The sequence below is a fragment of the Scardinius erythrophthalmus genome, assembly GCF_964197995.2.
Source record: "Scardinius erythrophthalmus genome assembly, chromosome: 9".
NCBI lineage: Eukaryota > Metazoa > Chordata > Actinopteri > Cypriniformes > Leuciscidae > Scardinius > Scardinius erythrophthalmus.
In genome coordinates this window covers 34,095,020-34,113,126 of record NC_138229.1, presented here as the reverse complement: position 1 = coordinate 34,113,126, position 18,107 = coordinate 34,095,020, and the positions used below count along the sequence as shown (strand labels likewise).

The following is an 18,107-nucleotide window of genomic DNA, read 5'->3' as shown; positions in this document are numbered from 1 at the left end:
GTGTGTTAAATAAGGAAGACATACAAAATGTGAAGAGCAGTGTGTCCCCAAGACCAGGATTGAAAACCACTCCATTTGAGCCTTTTATTGCAGTGGTTCCCAACCCTGGTCCTGGAGTACTCCCAGCACTGCACTAGATGTCTTTAAGATGTCCTTCCAGTGATCCATGATATGAATACTGATGAGGGGATATTGATCACTTCTCAAATGTATTAGGCGAGGTGTACAGTGTGTCAGGTCTGATTTGACAGGCCTGTGAATCAGAAATTGAGTCTTGATCTAGGTCTTGAGACCACTGGAACATTGTTTCCAAGGTTTTGAGCTTTGCATGTTATTTGCATGTTAACATACAGTGTGTGCATTTATTACTTGCAAAGTCCATGTTATGCAATACTAAAAATGAATAGTTTGTAATTATTATGATTCTTATTAATAAATAATTGTTTTAAATTCACAGAATACATTTCACAGATAGATTTTTTTTAGTATACAGGTAGGTGTCTTTGTTAGACTACTATATTGCTGATGTAACATCAGAAGAAGTCTATGAGATTGTAAATATGTTCAATAAGTAAAATATGGACAACTTTCTGGCTGTTGTTACATGTATAAAGTTCAAGATCGTTGACTCTTTGGACAGAAATATGTTCAATGGGTCAATTTTGGACTACTGTATGGCTGATGTAACATCAGAAGGAGTCTATGAGAATGTATAGAAAAAAGTTCAAGGACTCTTTTGGCCAGAAATATGTTCATTGGGTCAAATTTGGACTAATATACGGTTGATGTCACATCAAAAGAAGTCTATGAGAATGCATAGTAAGCAGTTAATGACAATTAACCAAGAACACATTTTAGAATATTTCAGTAAAAATACAATATCTAACATGATTAACACAGTTTATTCAACATTATCAGTGATTTGAAAATATGTATTGATAGTCCAGTAATGAACTGAATGTCTCCATTTTCACACTGTTATGTATGTATGTGATTTTAGCTTGAGCCTGCTCAGCTAAATTCAGTGAGTGTAAAAAGTGGTTAAATTACATAAAATTAAAATACTTTTTGAATGTACTTATTGTCCTCAACACGTTATTTAATAAAACAAGTCATTTTGATTATTTATATTTTATTTTCATAATAATAGTAAGCATTTTGCCTGTGTCCCTGAAATTGCTGTCCACCCTGTCATTATGGGGTAAACGCCCCTTTAAGAAACCAACTGATGTACTCAGTGACATCCCCTCCCCCATTTGGTCTTTCAGTGGAGGTTAAAACATCTGCTGCACACACAGTAAGTATCTACACTTATATTTCCTAATTTTCATCATGTCATTGTGAAATATTAATTAATATAAATGCTTTTCAGAAATTCTAAATATATATTTTAAACAGTGCACAGTTCAGCTTCACAAGTAAATCACTTTGCTAACTGCAGGTACACCATGCAGGTACACCGAACTTTTTTGGCAATATCACTATCAGCATGTGTTTTGATGATGATGATAATTTGATTGAAAAATACAACCCTAACAATGTAAATGAATAAGACTAGGCAAGCCTAGTTTAGCTGGACCAATTAAAGGGAAATTTGTAAGAGAACGTTTTGAATTGTTTTGAAATATTATAATTTTTTTCCAGGAATGAGTCTAAGTGGAGCTGAGATAGCAAGGAGATATAGGGAATGTTGTGATGCTGACCCAGAGAGAAGAAGAAAGTACCTTGAGAAAGAGAGGGGGAAATGGAAAAAATGGAAAAAAGACAGTCAAAGCACATCAGTGTCACAGTATGTTCAGTGTGTTTAGTTTTCATGGACTTTCAGTTTGTTTTCATTTGTCATGTGTCTTTGTTCAGATTCCCACCACTCGTTTGTCTCCTTGGTTACCGTTATCATTAGTTCATATGTGTCAGCTGTGTGTGATCAATTATCCTAGTTCGTGTTCCTTCTTAAGTTGTTCCCTCACCTGCACTCCTGGTCGGTTATTGTTTGTGCATAGCACACTGTCTCACGTGTTGGCTGTTTGTTCTTAATATTATATAAAATCTTGTGTTATCTCATCCTTGTCTAACATTATAGAATAACTAAGGGTGTCACGATTCTCCAAATCCTCGATTCGATTACATTTTCGATTCTAAAGTCACGGTTCGATTCGATTCTCGATTTAAAAAAAAAAAAAAAAAATGAAAGCACAAGCTATGCCATTTTTATACTTTAATGCAATATAATAATATCTGACCTTTGTTCGCAATGTACCACACACTACATTGTCAAATTTAAAACGTTTATTAACAACATAATGTAACAATAACTTATCTTCAGTCAATTGGAAACTTAAACAATATAACCTATTACCTATTATAGTCCCGGGGCTCCCTGGACTCCTCAGAGCAGTCACAGGCGAATAGCACGGCGTTTTAAATTGGGTTCCCACAGTGTTTGCAACGCAGTACGAGAGAACGTTCTCGTAAGGGAACGTACTTGGTTACTTGCGTAACCTCGGTTCCCTTGGAGATAAGGGAACGAGTACTGCGTTGCCTTGCTGTGCTATTTCGCTCATATCTGGTACTTCGCTTCAGTCGATTTAAACCTAAAGTCCTTTGGCGAGTTTTCTCTAAATTTATACACTTCAGCCGCGTCCAAATTGGCGCGCTCGAGGTTAGCAGGGCGCCAAGCGCTCTCATTGAACTGCACGCCACTGCTAACTCGCCATAGGTTCGTGCAGTTGCCGCAGCACAGACAATCAGCTCGCTCAGATGAGCTATGATGCTTTCGCTGTGCAGCTGCAATGCGTTTTAAACTAAAGGCTTCAATATTCTCGAGAAAAGGAGTTGTACCTATTACAGGCAAGCCAAGGTGACGTGAAATATGGGGCGTGGCAGCATCGACGATTCCATTTTTTGATTCGATAATCGAGATTGAGCATTAATTTCGATCGATTTCAATTTAAAATCGAAATCATGACACCCTTAAGAATAACCGACCCTAAAATGAATTCTGCGGCTCAGAAAAGCCACAACCTTTTAGATTTTTCAGGGGAGTTTTTTATTCTTGCTTGCACCTGCCCCTTCGACGACGTGACCCTGAAGTCGTTGTTCTGGATCGGGGCGAACTTTCACCATCCAGTTGACCTCCCAGACACCACCGGTCTGAACTGGAAGCAAGCCATCATCCAGTGTCTGGAGAGCGTCCGTCTCCGATCCAGGACCCAGCCAGACCCAGAGCCGAAGTTACAATCTTCGACAGCGGAGAATGCGCGAGAGCCCCCAACAGACGTTGAGGGACCACCTGCCAGAGCCCGAGGACCAAGGAACAGAGTTCACCATCGTGCCGGAAGTAGAGCCCCCGAGCGAGTCTAACCAGGGGTGTAAGCCTGCGACATCAATGGACGAGGGAATGGGAAACGAGTCCTCCAGCCCCGCCGCTACTGGATATTTGCTGTCCTGCTACGTCCCTGGAGATGCCTTGCAAACACGTCAAGCCGCAGGTCGAGCAACCATCAGCAGCGGCGGTAGTTGAGGATCCTAAGGTTCCGCCTCCGGCCTCAGACACCCTCGTTCCATCTCAGCGCATCAACCTGTTGGCTCCGCCCTGGCTCCTCCCACTTTCGGCTCCTCCAGGAACACTCGTCCATGTGACTCCACAGGGTTCCCTTGTCCCACCGGCTCCCCCTTGGTCGGTCGTTGCTTTGCTTACGCTACGGACATCCGGGCCCTCTGCTGCGCTATGTCCCTTCTCCCCTACGGCTGCAGCGGGCTCCTTCCTCCCTTCAGCATTGCCTCTGTCCTCGGTCTCACCAGCGTTGCCCCTGTCCTCGGATTCTGTGGCTCCAACTACGATGCTCGTCGCCGAGACGTTGCCTGGGTCTCCTTCACCAGCGACGTCTCTCGGCTCCTGCAGTCCTCCGTCTGCGCCTGGGGATCCCCGTGGTCATCCCCCAGCTGTCGTCAGCCACTACACCACCTGGCTCACTGGGGAGCTCTGGGTCTGTGCCATCAGACTGCTTCCACCTTCACCACCAAGGGATCGTCGTCCACTCACCACCATGCCATCACAACCATCTGCACCACCCTGGACCCTTCAGTTCTGTCTCCTGCTGGTCAGCCGCCCTCTGCCTGAACCTCCTCCAGCTTCCTCTGCCAGCATGCCTACCCTTTGCAATCCCTTCACCATCCCTTTGCCATCTCCTAGCTCCTTGCCTGCGGCATCGCCTCGGCCACTTCCATAGCCTCCTCCATCCTTCCCTCACTTGTTCTGTTACGGCGCAAGGTCACGCCTACCGGGAGGGGGCATTCTGTCACAGTATGTTCAGTGTGTTTAGTTTTCATGGACTTTCAGTTTGTTTTCATTTGTCATGTGTCTTTGTTCATGTGTCTTTCTAGTTCACCCATTTAAGCATTTGCCCACCCTGTCATGCCAAGTTCCACCCTGTCATCTTGTTGTCCACCCTGTCATCTTCAACTTTTATGAAAATAAAAAATTATTTTGACAAGTTAACAAAACCTTGTGTGTGATTTCTTAATAAACAAATGAGGGCCAGTTAGTATTGTTTTAAAGTTTGACTAAATATCTTTGTTGTTAGATTTTATTTAGAAAAGAATGTGCAACTATCGCATATTTTATTGGGCAATACATATTTAGGCAGTAACTTTATTATTATCAAAAGACTTTTACCATTAACTAAATTGTTTTGTTGGGAAGGGGACACACTATCTTTCTGCAGATCTACATTTTAGAATCACTATGCAATGAAAATGTATTTATTTTACTTTGAATTTGTCCATGACAGGGTGGACACATTTTATGGTTTGCTCATATATTGTCAGCTTGCAGTTAATTAATAAAAAGTGACCTTGACCAACTTGACCAATATGTATTTCTAACATCCTAAGGTCTCCTTAATACAACACATATGAAGTTAAATGGAAAATCTCAGATTTTTATTTTGGAAATTGTGAAGTCTCCAAGGCACTTTACGGTACACTTGGGATAACTTTGGCAAAATATGCTGTTGATCTGGCAATTTGTACATTTGTAAGGTTGCACTTTATTTTGCAGTACGTGTACTTACCTAAGAAAGTACTGGTAGGTAACTACATGGGTTAAGGGTAGGTTCAGTACCTACAGTGTTGGGAAGATTACTTTCAAAATGTATTCCGTTACAGAATACAGAATCAGGGTATCTGCACATTTTTGATCAACAAATTTAATGACTTTTAAGACCTTTTTAAGACCTTCAAGAATAAAAATTAAGACCATTACCATGGAAAAAAAAATATATATAAAAATGACACTCTAGGGTGTTCAGGTTAACAAAGCACATTTGTATTTGAGCAACAGTGCAAATAGTCTTAATAGCCTTTGGTGCTCCAATTCATGCTTTCGTCAAACATGACAACGAAGCTGCCTTGATTCACACTTGACAGAAGTCCCCTTTTTATGTACTGAACAAGTCCAAATCGAGTAAGAGAAGAGGTTTTGTCCCTGCCACAACTAAATGTTTTTGCACATTCCTCAGGGAACATTGCCCTGAAGTGCTTATGTCTTCGTTGGATGTATAGGAGTGATGTCGGCTAACCGTGTGCAAAACCCACAGCATTTCAGCCTTCAGTGTATTAGTTGGGGAGAATGTAAAATGGTGCCCCAAAGACACCAACGCGGCTGTAATGTTAGCTTCAGGGCCGTAGCCTAGCCATCATTTCAAAAGTGAGGGGGACAGAATAACTACCAATTCTTTTTTCAGGCTTGTTGACAGGTTTTTCCTTAAAGGTGCTGTATGTAGTTTTTAGCGGCCTCTAGCTGTGATGTTTCAGATTGCAACCAATAAGTTTACAAGCGCGTGCTCGAATTTATGAGCGAGCACTGTGGGTACCAGCCAGACTGAGACGCAACCGGACGTAACACACAAAGCATCCCACAACATGCTGGAAACTCAGGTAAACTCCCACTGCAACGTTAAAATAATAGGCTACTTTTATCAGCTTGACGTTGAACTAATGCTCCATGCTCGTACCATGATAAGTATGGATCCTATCAACCGTGCCGAATTTTGCCACTGCAAGCACTACTTCACATTTTCTTCAGGAAATGTACATTCTAGGTTTGTAGATAAGGTTTCTCCATTATTCAAATGCCCTGCCGATGTTGATCAGAGTTTTTTACTCGAAGTTCATCCGATTCACGTCTGGCCTTACGAGCTTCAGCAGAAAAAACGTTTTTTTTGTTGTTTTTTATCAATATGTGGAGTTTGTGTTGGAGTCTGTGTTGTGCTGGGAGCAGGTCGTTTCTTAGTGTTATCAGACATGTCATAAGTTGCATAAGTCATAAGTCCATGTCATAAGTTGCAGTGTCGTCGCTGTTGAGTGCAAAGTCAGTAGGCTAGACGAGGCGAGAGGCTCGGGAGCACGCATGCAGGTGACGTCACTGGCGGTAAATCCGACCCGGGACCTTCACATAAAAATAAGAATACTTGCTTTCAGAGGTAATAGCAAAACCCGCAAAGTGGATAATTTTAATGTGAGATTACAACCTCTTCACACACAGGGAATAAAAAAATGATTCGTTTTGGTTGAAAAGCTACATACAGCACCTTTAATTGGCTTAAAATGCTATTTATTTTTAAAGCAATACAACAGAAAGAAAAAAATGCAGAGGTTCAGTATACCGTATACTTTATAGGCTATAAAAAAAGTATACTTATACTTTATATACTTATGGTAAAATCCTGTAAAAATAAATAATCCATTGGCCAACCGCCCAAACCTAACGTTATATTCTCTGATTTAGATATCTGCATCTGATCATTGCATTACAATTATTCAAATGATCAGTATTAAGCATGATAATATGGTAAAATCACACTGAATTAAGCTGATTTAAAAAATAACATTTACTTAAAATAAAAGTTGTTATTTTGGCAAAATTACATTTCCTTAATAGCCTAGCAGAGTCTTACTAAAACTTTCCAATTGCAAACCTTTTAAAACTACTTCAAACTTTCTAGTTAGGCTTTTTCAAGAGAACTTAGTTTGTAGACAACTTTTAGACAAACGTAGACAAATTTTATCTAATTGTAAAGTGTTAACAAATTATGGTAAACATAATCTAACCTAAGATTCAAGCAGATAGTGGCTGTTAATGCATGAAAATACAAATTCAGCATTAACAATCACCATGTTTATTCTAATTTGAAGGGCTTCGATAATATATCTGTGAAAATAAAAGATATTACGAATAAAAACAGTTAGTGAATATTTTAAATATACAACAAAACTTGTTATTCAACAAGAGAAATAGGCTGAGTTATCCGCATTGTGCAACACAATTCGAATACCACATGAATTATAGATGACAACTTACTTGCAGTGCTTGACTTTTTGTGAATAAGGAGTGAAGAGTTTTTTTTGCCGTTTTGAACTCATTGCGACCTCTATGAAAATTATTCGGCGCGGCCGCGTGCATTTGGGCGTGATGCACGAGTGACTGATTACCATGGAAACGTGAAAGTCACGTATGTAGATAGACTATCCTTGACTCTTTGGATAAAAAAATCACGATGTAGGCAAACAGCTGAATGGGGACAGTTGTTGCCTGACTGTCGCGCTTGTGCTTCTCCCCTTTCATATGCGCGTCACCGCACTTCGTATACCGTCGTTTTTTTGTAACCAGCCGCTATATTTCTCATCATTGAGCCAGTTATCATTAAATTTGCACTTCCCTATCTTAGCTCGCGTCTGCCACTACACTTCTTCGTCTGTTTCTATGACAGGCCTGAAAACACTGCCCCCTAAATGGTGTGTGATGCCTGTGCAATAGGCACACGCTACTTTTTACTGTCTTTAGACAGAGACGTGCGCTGGTGAAATGGAAAATACCGGTAGTTTCTCCCGACAAAAGGAGAAACTCCGCCAGATGAAATTTAATGCCGCCCAGGAGAAATTTAATGCCACTCTTCAAAAATGAGTGAAATTTAATACATTTTAAGACCTTAAAAAACGTATATTTTATTTAAGACGTTTTAAGACTTTTTAAGGACCCGCGGGGACCCTGAGAATACATGCCCAAAAATGTAATTTGTAACATATTCCGTAACGTTACTCAATCTGAGTAATGTATTCTTGGATTACTTCCACATTGAATTAAATTTTATAAGTGTCGGACATCAAATCCTGCTTAATAAACAGGCCTATTTTTGTGGGGTGGGGGTGCGGTGATGTGGTGGTGACGCGTATGCCAATAAAGCACCTAAAAGCTGTCACAAAGAACCGGCAAAAGTAATAATTATGAATATGTCAAATATAGAAAGGAGATATTTTAATTGTTTATTAAACAAGTGTTTTCTTTGTCAGTGTCGGCTACAAAGATGAAGTTGACGATGCTGACTCGCGATCTTCGCAGTAGTGAACGCGCCAGAGAGAAATGCACATTTCATACGGATTACATATGCAGAGAGCAGTTCTTTCGTATTGAATTGTTCTGTTTAAAAGTAGACATGTCTGTGAGGCAAGTAGGGCCCACTACCTTACAGGCTGAGCGCCCGTTTCACACATACTCTGTGTGCAGTGCGTATGCGCTGCGTGCTGCGGTGCGTATGTGGTGCAGGAGAGCAGCACGCGCTATAGTGCTTTCACATATGATGCGTTTGCAGTGCGTAACTGATCCACTGATACCACAAACACATACACAATATTTGTATTTCAAATCCAGAAGTTTTCAGCAACTTTTATTTAAAAAAAGTTTTGTCACCAGAGCAATTTTCTTTGTAGCCTACACATATACACTCTTTAATAGACGTATTCAAGTTTAAACAATTTAAACAACGTATTAATCAAGGCATTACTTCTATATAGATTAAGTTTTTCAAGCAAGTGGTAACATATTTAACATGTAGGCTATTAAAATCACAAACATTTTAAATTAAAACTTAAAATTGACAAAAACAGCCGACTCTCATGCCTTTTCTTTTGCATTTAAATTTTTACAATAGGCTAAATCTTGCATGCCTCAAATAACTTGTTTTTCAACCTCCATGAATCAGACGAGTGTTGTTCATTATTTCGCCTTGTTAAAGTAAACTGTAGGCCTAGTTTTCATTGTTTTACCCAGGTCTAAAAATAAAAAGATGACCAGGGAAAAAAAAGCAGTAGGCCTATTTAATTAAATTCATTTATGATGGTATTACTACATTTTATTTAATTACATGCATTTATGGTGAAATTACTACATTTTCAGCTCAATCTGTGTTTATTTTGACCACGAAACATGCGCTGTCACTTTAATTCAGCGTTTGCAGCACAGCAGAAATAGACTCGGTGCGGAAACGATCTCTGCACTGCTGTATACGCACCACAACTGGGACGGATAAACGGACCGCAGTGTGAAAGCACTAACCTGTTAACATGGGTACGGGAGAGAAAAAATACGCACTGCATACGCACTGCAAACAGAGTAGGCTATGTGTGAAACGGGCGTTCATTTATGAGACCAGCTCCAGTTCACGCGCTGGCGCCTCCGTGATAATGGTCTGCTGTATTTACTTCTTATTAAATCCAGGCAATTGGTTGATGAAATATTGATTAAAATTAAGGGACCGTTCGGTAGGACCACCGGAGGAAAATAGGGGAGGGTCATGTCTTTTTATTCTTTGTTGAGGGGAGGGTCATCCAACTTTTTTTAGTCTAGGGGGAGGGTCACCCAACTTTTATATTCATGAAAACAGCAACATTTCAAAGTGGCTTGTTTGGTGCTATTTTTTTTCCATTTAGCTCCATGCTGATCTCGCGTTATCAGCCCCCCTTCGATATCAGATGGGTCTGACCCAACAAAAATCCAGTTTGGCGCTGTTTGACAGTGCGCGCGCACTTCAGTTCGCGCTTAGAAAAAGTGCATCCTGTCAGAACAGAATGCCAATGAAATGTTTACCCGGCAAAGCTTTAAAGCACGAGCAAATAATGAACTTTTGTGATTGCGAATAAGTGCACAGTGTCATGTGAGTGTAACTCTACCGCTGCATTAACATGTGATGTGATTACCTATAGTTATTGTAATAACTGTAACTAGAAAAATGCATTTCCGAAGCAACTGCAAAGTGTGCTTGCTCGGGTGCGGTGCACTAACGTTAGCAGGTAGTGGATAAGGGTGCGTTGAAGTTTGCTTGATCTGAGAATTTCAACAATAGTACTTTTTTCAAGATTGTGCAAAGTTATGTGCATTAAGAGACATGTATGCAATGTAGACTAGTGCCAATGGCATTGTTTATGTGGCTTGGTTGTTGGTTTTGAAATAATTGGTTATGAATATACAGCAGAGAGTGGGAGTGTTTTGGGTGATGAAATAGTAGCCTATTGAAAAGAAGTTGACAGTCTTCATTTACTGTATCCAATAAGCCAATAAAAAACTCACCCATCTGTTCTGTGGTTGAGTGTTCCCTTTGATTAGGAACAAATTTACTATCTCAAATTAAGGTCTACCGTAATTAGCGATGCTTTGATTGCTGCTGTCAAGATGGTTGTCATCACCTACACAGAAACGCTGATTTTTATAGCCTACTGTCAGTCCTCATATTGTAATTAAATGAAAAACGCTATCAGTTTCACTATTAGCTTACTCTAGCGATGCAATCTAGCGATGCCTAACTTTATATGACATATGCGCCATATGCTAGAGTTACACATCCCGCTGCCATTTCAGGGCTTGAATTTCGGTGCGGGGATGTGGGGATTGCGCATAATTTAAACCATTCCTGCAAGGTTAGCTTTTATAGTGCGAGAAATTCCCGCACAAATATATTCGCTTCATCTCAGAACAAATTATTAAAAAATAAATTCACAGATGCGAGAAAAAAGATGTCAAACTGTCTTTTATTTTCGAATTTAATTCCTCAATCACAGTGGACCGGCATTCTCTGTCTTCCGCTAAGCCCTGGCCATAGACAGTTCATATGTTTCACGCTGTCAATGCAGTGGTCTGCGCTGCACTGATCTTTTTCACACTATCGAGTGTAGGTGCAGCATTCTAACATTGAGTCATAATGAGCTGTTTGTGAAGAAATTATCCGCTTCCAAATTATGTCATTTTAATCACGAAATTGAAACATTAAAAAACAATTTGCTCTTTATGGTGTGCGAGTGATAGAGCGTGGCAGCAACGAACCAACTGATCAGCTTGCAGCGTAACAACATTGAATGCTCGGCCGAACAGCTGATCATAGCTTAGGGCTCCTTATTATTTTTCATCTCCATAAATATATCTAGTAGTCAAGCTAATGCAAGGGCTAGAAATCTATTAATCTTTTGCTGATACCTCCTTGAGAGTGCAGTTCATGGTTGCATAGCAACGACAGACGCCACGGGAGAGCAATAGTTGTGGAAAGGAGACAGCGGCGCGCTCGCGCTTTCCACTTGTTTTTACCATAGACTGTAAAAAATATGGACAAAGCGTCTGTGACGTCACCCATAGACTTTCTGAAGAACGGTTTTGAAGCCGTTTATGGGGGGTATGGGCGGCGCCATCTTGGAAAATCTTGGGAAATCCTAACCCCGCCCGCCTTCTGGCCAATCCATATATGGGTAAATGACGCGAGTCCGGTTATTCTGCAAATGGAACAGCGCGTCACTCAGATCGCTCTGTTACTCCGGTTATCTCTGTATGTATATTTTAGGCAACAATAAAACGAAATAAGTTATAAAACACCACACTGCCTCTTTTCGTTTTTCATTTAAAGAAATCTTAAACATTATAGCCACACAAATGTGGTTCAGGCAACGCATATTGATTATATTCACTGCATATAACGTTAGCCTAACATGTTTGTACAGGTTGGTCCCATGGACTTTTATTGTATTTTTCGATAGGTTCCGAGTGCCTGACAACTGTGATGGGGGTGAATTTTTTTTCTAACTCGTTAGTTAAGATAGTATTTAGATATAAAATGTATGCCAAATAAGGGCGTGGTTAACTTTGATTGACAGCTTGATTGACAGCTGATAACGAGCATAGGCTGCGCCAAGAAGAATGACAACATAAGAAGCGCCATTTTTTAATATACAGTTGGAATATAATACTACTGTTTTTGTATCATGAAATGTAGTTTTAAGAGTTTTTCAGGCGAGAATGTAGTTGTTTAAAGCTCAAATCTGTGGTTTATTTATAAAGATTTATGAAAATTTGATCCAGGTTGTGAGTTGCAGGCGATCACCGGGTGCTCGGTGCTCATGTACCCCGCCGGGAACAGCCTTTCCTCGGCTAGTCGTTCTGACGTTTGCCGCTGACTCTGGCGTCTCTGTAGTGGTTAAACATGAGATATAATTCGTCTTGTGTATATCTAACGGGCGATTTTTGGTCTCGTGAATCTATAATTTGTTCCCTGGCCAATCGTTTTGGCTGAGGGCTAAGTTAAGTGAAATTTCATAACTTTATAAGCTATTTAACTTTACCATTGTATGGTTAGACTAGAGCGCTGACTTTGTATGTTTGACTGAATTGTTTGCTTTATTTGTATAGCTTCTTGTACCTTTTACTTATACTTTTATAATGACTAATATTGATAAAACTGAAATTTAACAAAAAGAGACTGGGTTGAGTTTTGTCATTTTAAATTTTAATACAACGAAGATGATCTGTAATGTTGTTTGCTGCAACATCTGTTGTTAAGTACAAATGCACATATTGCCTGGACCATATTAAAATGTTTAATATTTTTATATTATATTTAAACGAAAAGAGGCAGGGTTAGTTTTATATTTCGTTTTGTTATAAATAGGCTAACGTTATATGCAGTGAATATAATCAATACGCGTTGCCTGAACCACATTTGTGTGGCTGTAATGTTTAAGATTTCTTTAAATGAAAACGAAAAGAGGCAGTGTGGTGTTTTATAACTTATTTTGTTTTATTGTTGCCTAAAATATACATACAGAGATAACAGGAGTAGCAGAGCGAGCTGAGTGACGCGTGCTGTTCCATTTGCAGAATAGGACTCGCGTCCTTTACCCATATATGGATTGGCAAGAAGGTGGGCGGGGTTAGGATTTCCCAAGATTTTCCAAGATGGCGCCGCCCATACCCCCCATAAACGGCTTCAAAACCGTTCTTCAGAAAGTCTATGGGTGACGTCACAGACGCTTTGTCCATATTTTTTACAGTCTATGGTTCTGACTGGTGATGACGTGGTGCACGAAATGACAGTTGGGTAATCATCGCTCTCCACTTCCTGTGAAGAAATGTATCGATGTTCCCTTATTCCCTATGCCGTGCGCAGTGCCCTTCGAACTGAACATGTTCGCTCCCTTCAGATTGGAATCTCACTTAAGATGGCGGTATACCCTGTGAAGTCCACTTCGCCGTCCACTTACAGTCAAATGGAACGCACCTCTAGAGCGACGTTGTTGATTGTTTGAGCATGTGACTGCGCATTTTTCCTTGTTTTCTATTGTTATGCGCAGCATATTTCCCACGCGCACAAACACAGCCACAGACAATGAATTGTTCGGTTAGGAAGAAGAGCATGATGTATTTTGTAAAAAGTTTTTGTTGTTGTTGTTGTTGTTGTTATTATTAACTGTTTTGAGAACTGTAAATGCACAATTCATGCATACAAATCTGTAGATATTAATAAATGAAGATGATTAAATTAGACCGATGCATCAAAAGTTACCCCCCCCCCTCCCCCCATAATCTTTAGATCCCCCGTGACCCATGTAAGCGGGGAATTCCCTCCCAGTTTAAAAAACGAAATTCAGCCCCTTCATTATTAAGACAAACCTAGTAAAAACGAATGCAGTCTATACACTGACTTGGCAGCTCTGTGAAATGTAATACAACAGTGCCACCTACTGTCTAAATGCATTAAAATTAAAAGTGTGAGGTGAAACTCTTTTGCATAGGTAAATGGGTTCGTCAATTAGCCTGAAATAAAAAAAATAAAAATAAAAATCTGATTTTGTACATCCTCACATTGGAGTCCCGAGTTCATCTACAAAGTTTGGTTTCAATACGTGACAGAGTTCCTGAGATATGGATGACTTCCTGTTTGGCGACTACGCCGCCGATTTCGTTTGGCTGTGACGGGCAAACGCTTCCGAAATTCAAAAATTCTTCTAGTAACTTTTGTGAGGCTTGGTCCAAGGATCATGTACGTCCAGTTTAGTGAAGTTCGGACCAAATTTGTGACCTGTGAAAATTTAGTTTCGCTTTCTGTTCAATCCAATATGGCGGACGAACGACATGGACTCGTGATGTCATCTTCGCGAGCAACTTAAGGTGATGATACACTGGGCAACTTTTTGAGCAATGTTGCTGGGCACTTTCCCATTGAAAAAAATGGGCAATACATTTCTATCTGGATAATTTGCTTTCAGCAAGCACACTTAATAAGAAGAAAACTTAAGAAGAACAATAAGTGTGCTGCTTTCAGCAAGCACACTTAATAAGAATAAGAAAACTTAAGAAGAACAATAAGTGTGCTGCTTTCAGCAAGCACACTTAACAAGTACATATAATGTACATGGGCAACAGGACTGTAAAAGTAAGTGCTACATTAAATTTGAATCGAATGCACATTTACTGCATTTTCAAACAGTATTATGTAGGGAAGAGAACTGGGCCTTATACTGATCTTGTTGCTGGTAAAAGATCCACGTGTTGGGAATGCACAGAAATAACATCACAACCACAATATTCAGATTCAGAAACGTGTTATTAATGTCACGCCTACTTTTAGAATTGTAAACCGATGTGTAGCCTAGTATCATAGCATTCCTTATCAAACACGCAAGGTTAAACACGCCAGAATGTAATTTACATTCAAATGGCAGAATGTAACACAATTACATAAAGCACAGAGAGAGCCGCCACAATTATTATTATTTTTATTTTTACCTAAAGAAACATTTCCCCCTATTTGTTTCTCTTTTCTAGCGCATCTCTTCATTGATAATGCGGCAGGTGAGGTGAGACTCTACAGCTGTCTCGAAAGCTGGTGAGCTGACTACCTAGTCAGCATGTGCACATGCTCATAATCATATGATGACCAGCAGACCTGTCTAGGTAGGCAGCTCACTAGCTTTTGAGACGCAGCCCGTTGCATCCATAAGGAGAGAGTGATACAGAGCTTTTGTGCATCATTTACGTGTATATGGATTGATATAAGCATCAGACTCACCGGAAACGTGGCGAATCTTTCAGGCATTCCTCAAAATCCACCGTCACTTTCATTTTGATGAAATAATGATAAGCTAATCGCACTGATGTCTGGAGGGGATCCCAAGAGCGCACGGACAATACAAAACACACAATGATTTACAATACTTTTACGTTTAACGCACGAAATGCAACTCATTTACAGTGCACAGGGTGGCATTTATTGCTGATATGGTCATGGTATTTATTTGTGTATGTATCCTACGATAAAGCATCCGACATACAGTTGCGTTGCGCCCCATCCGACTAGTGGTCTTACTACAGTGAATGCTTCCCTCTCCCCAATACAATCTCATAGGCTACATGTTAATTAGGCAACGTGACGTTAGCCTATGGCAAGCCGTTTTAGTATTAAATGCCCCTGACGAGAAGAAGCCTGAAGACAGAGAGATAGGCCATGATGGCGTCTGTCTAGTTAGACGTGTTGTTTTCCGTCGCAGCTAAATCGGGGATTTGCAGCTAACAACTAGGCCATTTTTTAACATACTATTGCCTCTTACATTTTAACTTGATCGGAGATATACCCTAATCTTTGAATGGGCAAAAAAAGAAATAGGAAACAACAATTCGCTCCTCTCAATACTGAAGCAGACGAGATGGATCTCTCGTGCGAGCCCGCCTTTGAGTCGCTATCCCCCACTGATTTTCCATGTCTATCTGAGGCTCATAAAAGTGACTCTCCTGCTAAAAAAAGGAACAAAGTTGGCTCTAAAATAGAAAATATTGAAAATCCTCTTTATAATATGTTAATTGAATGTATTAATAGTGGTGAAATGTCTGCTACCATGAAACGGAGTTATTTCGTTAATTGCCAAACCTGATAAAGACCCACATCTTTTAGAAAATTGGAGGCCGATCTCCCTTCTTACAGTTGATTATAAACTAATTACTTCAGTATTTGCTAACAGATTACAGAAAGGTTTAAATAAAATAATCAGTGAATATCAAACAGGCTTTCTAAAAGGTCGCCATATAACTAATAATATTAGATTAGTGCTTGACCTTTTGGACTATGCTGATAGTGTAGAAGATGGTGCTGTTATTCTTTTTTTGGATTTTTTTAAGGCGTTCGACACCGTTGAACACAAATTTTTATTTAAAACTATAGAACTCTTTGGTTTTGGGAACAATTTTCTAAATATTGTTAAGATGTTCTACACTGACATCACTAGCTCTGTGATTCTTAATACCTCCACCACCAAAAGATTCAATATTAATCGCGGAGTGCGTCAAGGTTGCCCAATCTCCCCTTTTTTATTTTTGTTAGTAGTTGAATTATTATCAATCGGTATTGTCAATAATGATGAAATCCAAGGTCTTAAAATTTTTGATAAGGTACTTAAGATATCCCAATTGGCAGATGACTCTACTTTGTTTTTAAAGAATGTATCCTTTATTCCTCATGTTATTTCCTTCATCGATAATTTTTCAAGGGCTTCTGGTTTAACATTAAATTTATCTAAATGTGAAATCCTCCCTTTACACACTCTAAATGACAAACATATAATGAACATTCCAGTAAAATCCTCTGTCAAATACTTAGGAATATTTGTTACAAAAAAATTTAATGAAAGGCAAAACCTAAATTTTTCCTCTAGATTAAAGAAGACAAAAGTAGTGTTAAATTGCTGGTTACAACGTGACCTTTCCATTTACGGTCGTGCCTTATTATCCAAAGCAGAAGGCTTATCTCGATTTGTTTATCCCGCTTTATCACTGCATGTTAAAGATTCTAACTGCAAAAATATTAATAATTTATTTTTCTCTTTTATTTGGAAAAATAAATCCCAAGGACTTAAAAAAAGGGTTCTCACTAATAAGAAGGCTGGAGGAGGTCTAGAGATGCTTTATTTTGAGGATGTAAATAAGACCTTTAAGGTTAACTGGCTTAAGAGATGTTTGATCACCCCTAATTCTTTTTGGAACCATATTCCTCATAGTCTCTTTAATCAAATTGGTGGCTTGAAATTTCTATTAACATGTGATTATAATATTTCTAAAATCCCCCTCAAATTATCCAAATTTCATCAGCAAGCTCTTCTCGCTTGGAAAATTTGCTACTGTCACAATTTCTCTCCTCACACCTCTTTCATTTGGAATAATGGAAATATAACTGTTTCAAATAAATCTTTGTTTTTAACAAATTGGTTCAACAGAGACATTAATCATCTTATAAAACTGTTTGACAGCTCTGGGAATCTCTTAACTTATGAACAATTCATGTCAACTTACAATTTTCCCGTACTGTTTAGGGAATTTAATTTAGTTATTAAAGCTATTCCTATAACACTTCGTCAACTTATCAAATGTCATATTTGTTACAATTCCTTATCTGTTACAAACCCAAATTTAATTTTAGAAGGTGTTGAGTTAATTGACAAAAAATGCAATAACAAGCATATTTGTAATATTTTCCAAAAACAAAACAAAATATCTCCTAGAGGGAAACTCTAAGATTGAAAATATTGATTGGAGAATAGCTTGGTTAAATCCTTTCAAATACTGTATTAATAATAAAATTAAAGAAATACACTTCAAAATTCTGCATACCATTTATCCTTCTAAATCTTTAATATCAAGATTCTCTGATATTGATGATATTTGTTGTTTATGTAATAATGAGAAAGAGATACTGACTCACTTATTTTTTTACTGTAATGTCGTGAACAAGTTTTGGACTGATTTGGCAGAATTCATATTTAATCTGATGAATATTAATTACTGCTTTACCTTAAAGGATGTTACCTTGTATTATGAAAACAAAAGCAATAAGGATCTGGAATTTATTGTTAACCTTTTTATTTTATTAGCAAAATTTCACATACATAAACAAAAATTTCTTAATTCATCTCCTATGTTAAATTTGTTTTGCTCTGAATTTGATTTTTATATTTCTTCTATAAGACTG

General features: G+C 38.9%; 1 protein-coding gene across 1 annotated transcript in view; it reads right to left on the bottom strand.

The window, feature by feature from the left end:
* acap2a (ArfGAP with coiled-coil, ankyrin repeat and PH domains 2a) overlaps positions 1 to 15,214 on the bottom strand; it is a gene marked incomplete at both ends in the record, with an annotated part of 121,371 nt that extends 106,157 nt beyond the window's left edge. The window contains one exon of the mRNA XM_081374560.1: positions 15,162 to 15,214. Coding sequence (XP_081230686.1) covers positions 15,162 to 15,214 — 53 coding nt within the window. The remainder of the gene's footprint in view (positions 1 to 15,161) is intronic.
* Positions 15,215 to 18,107: the final 2,893 nt, after the last annotated feature.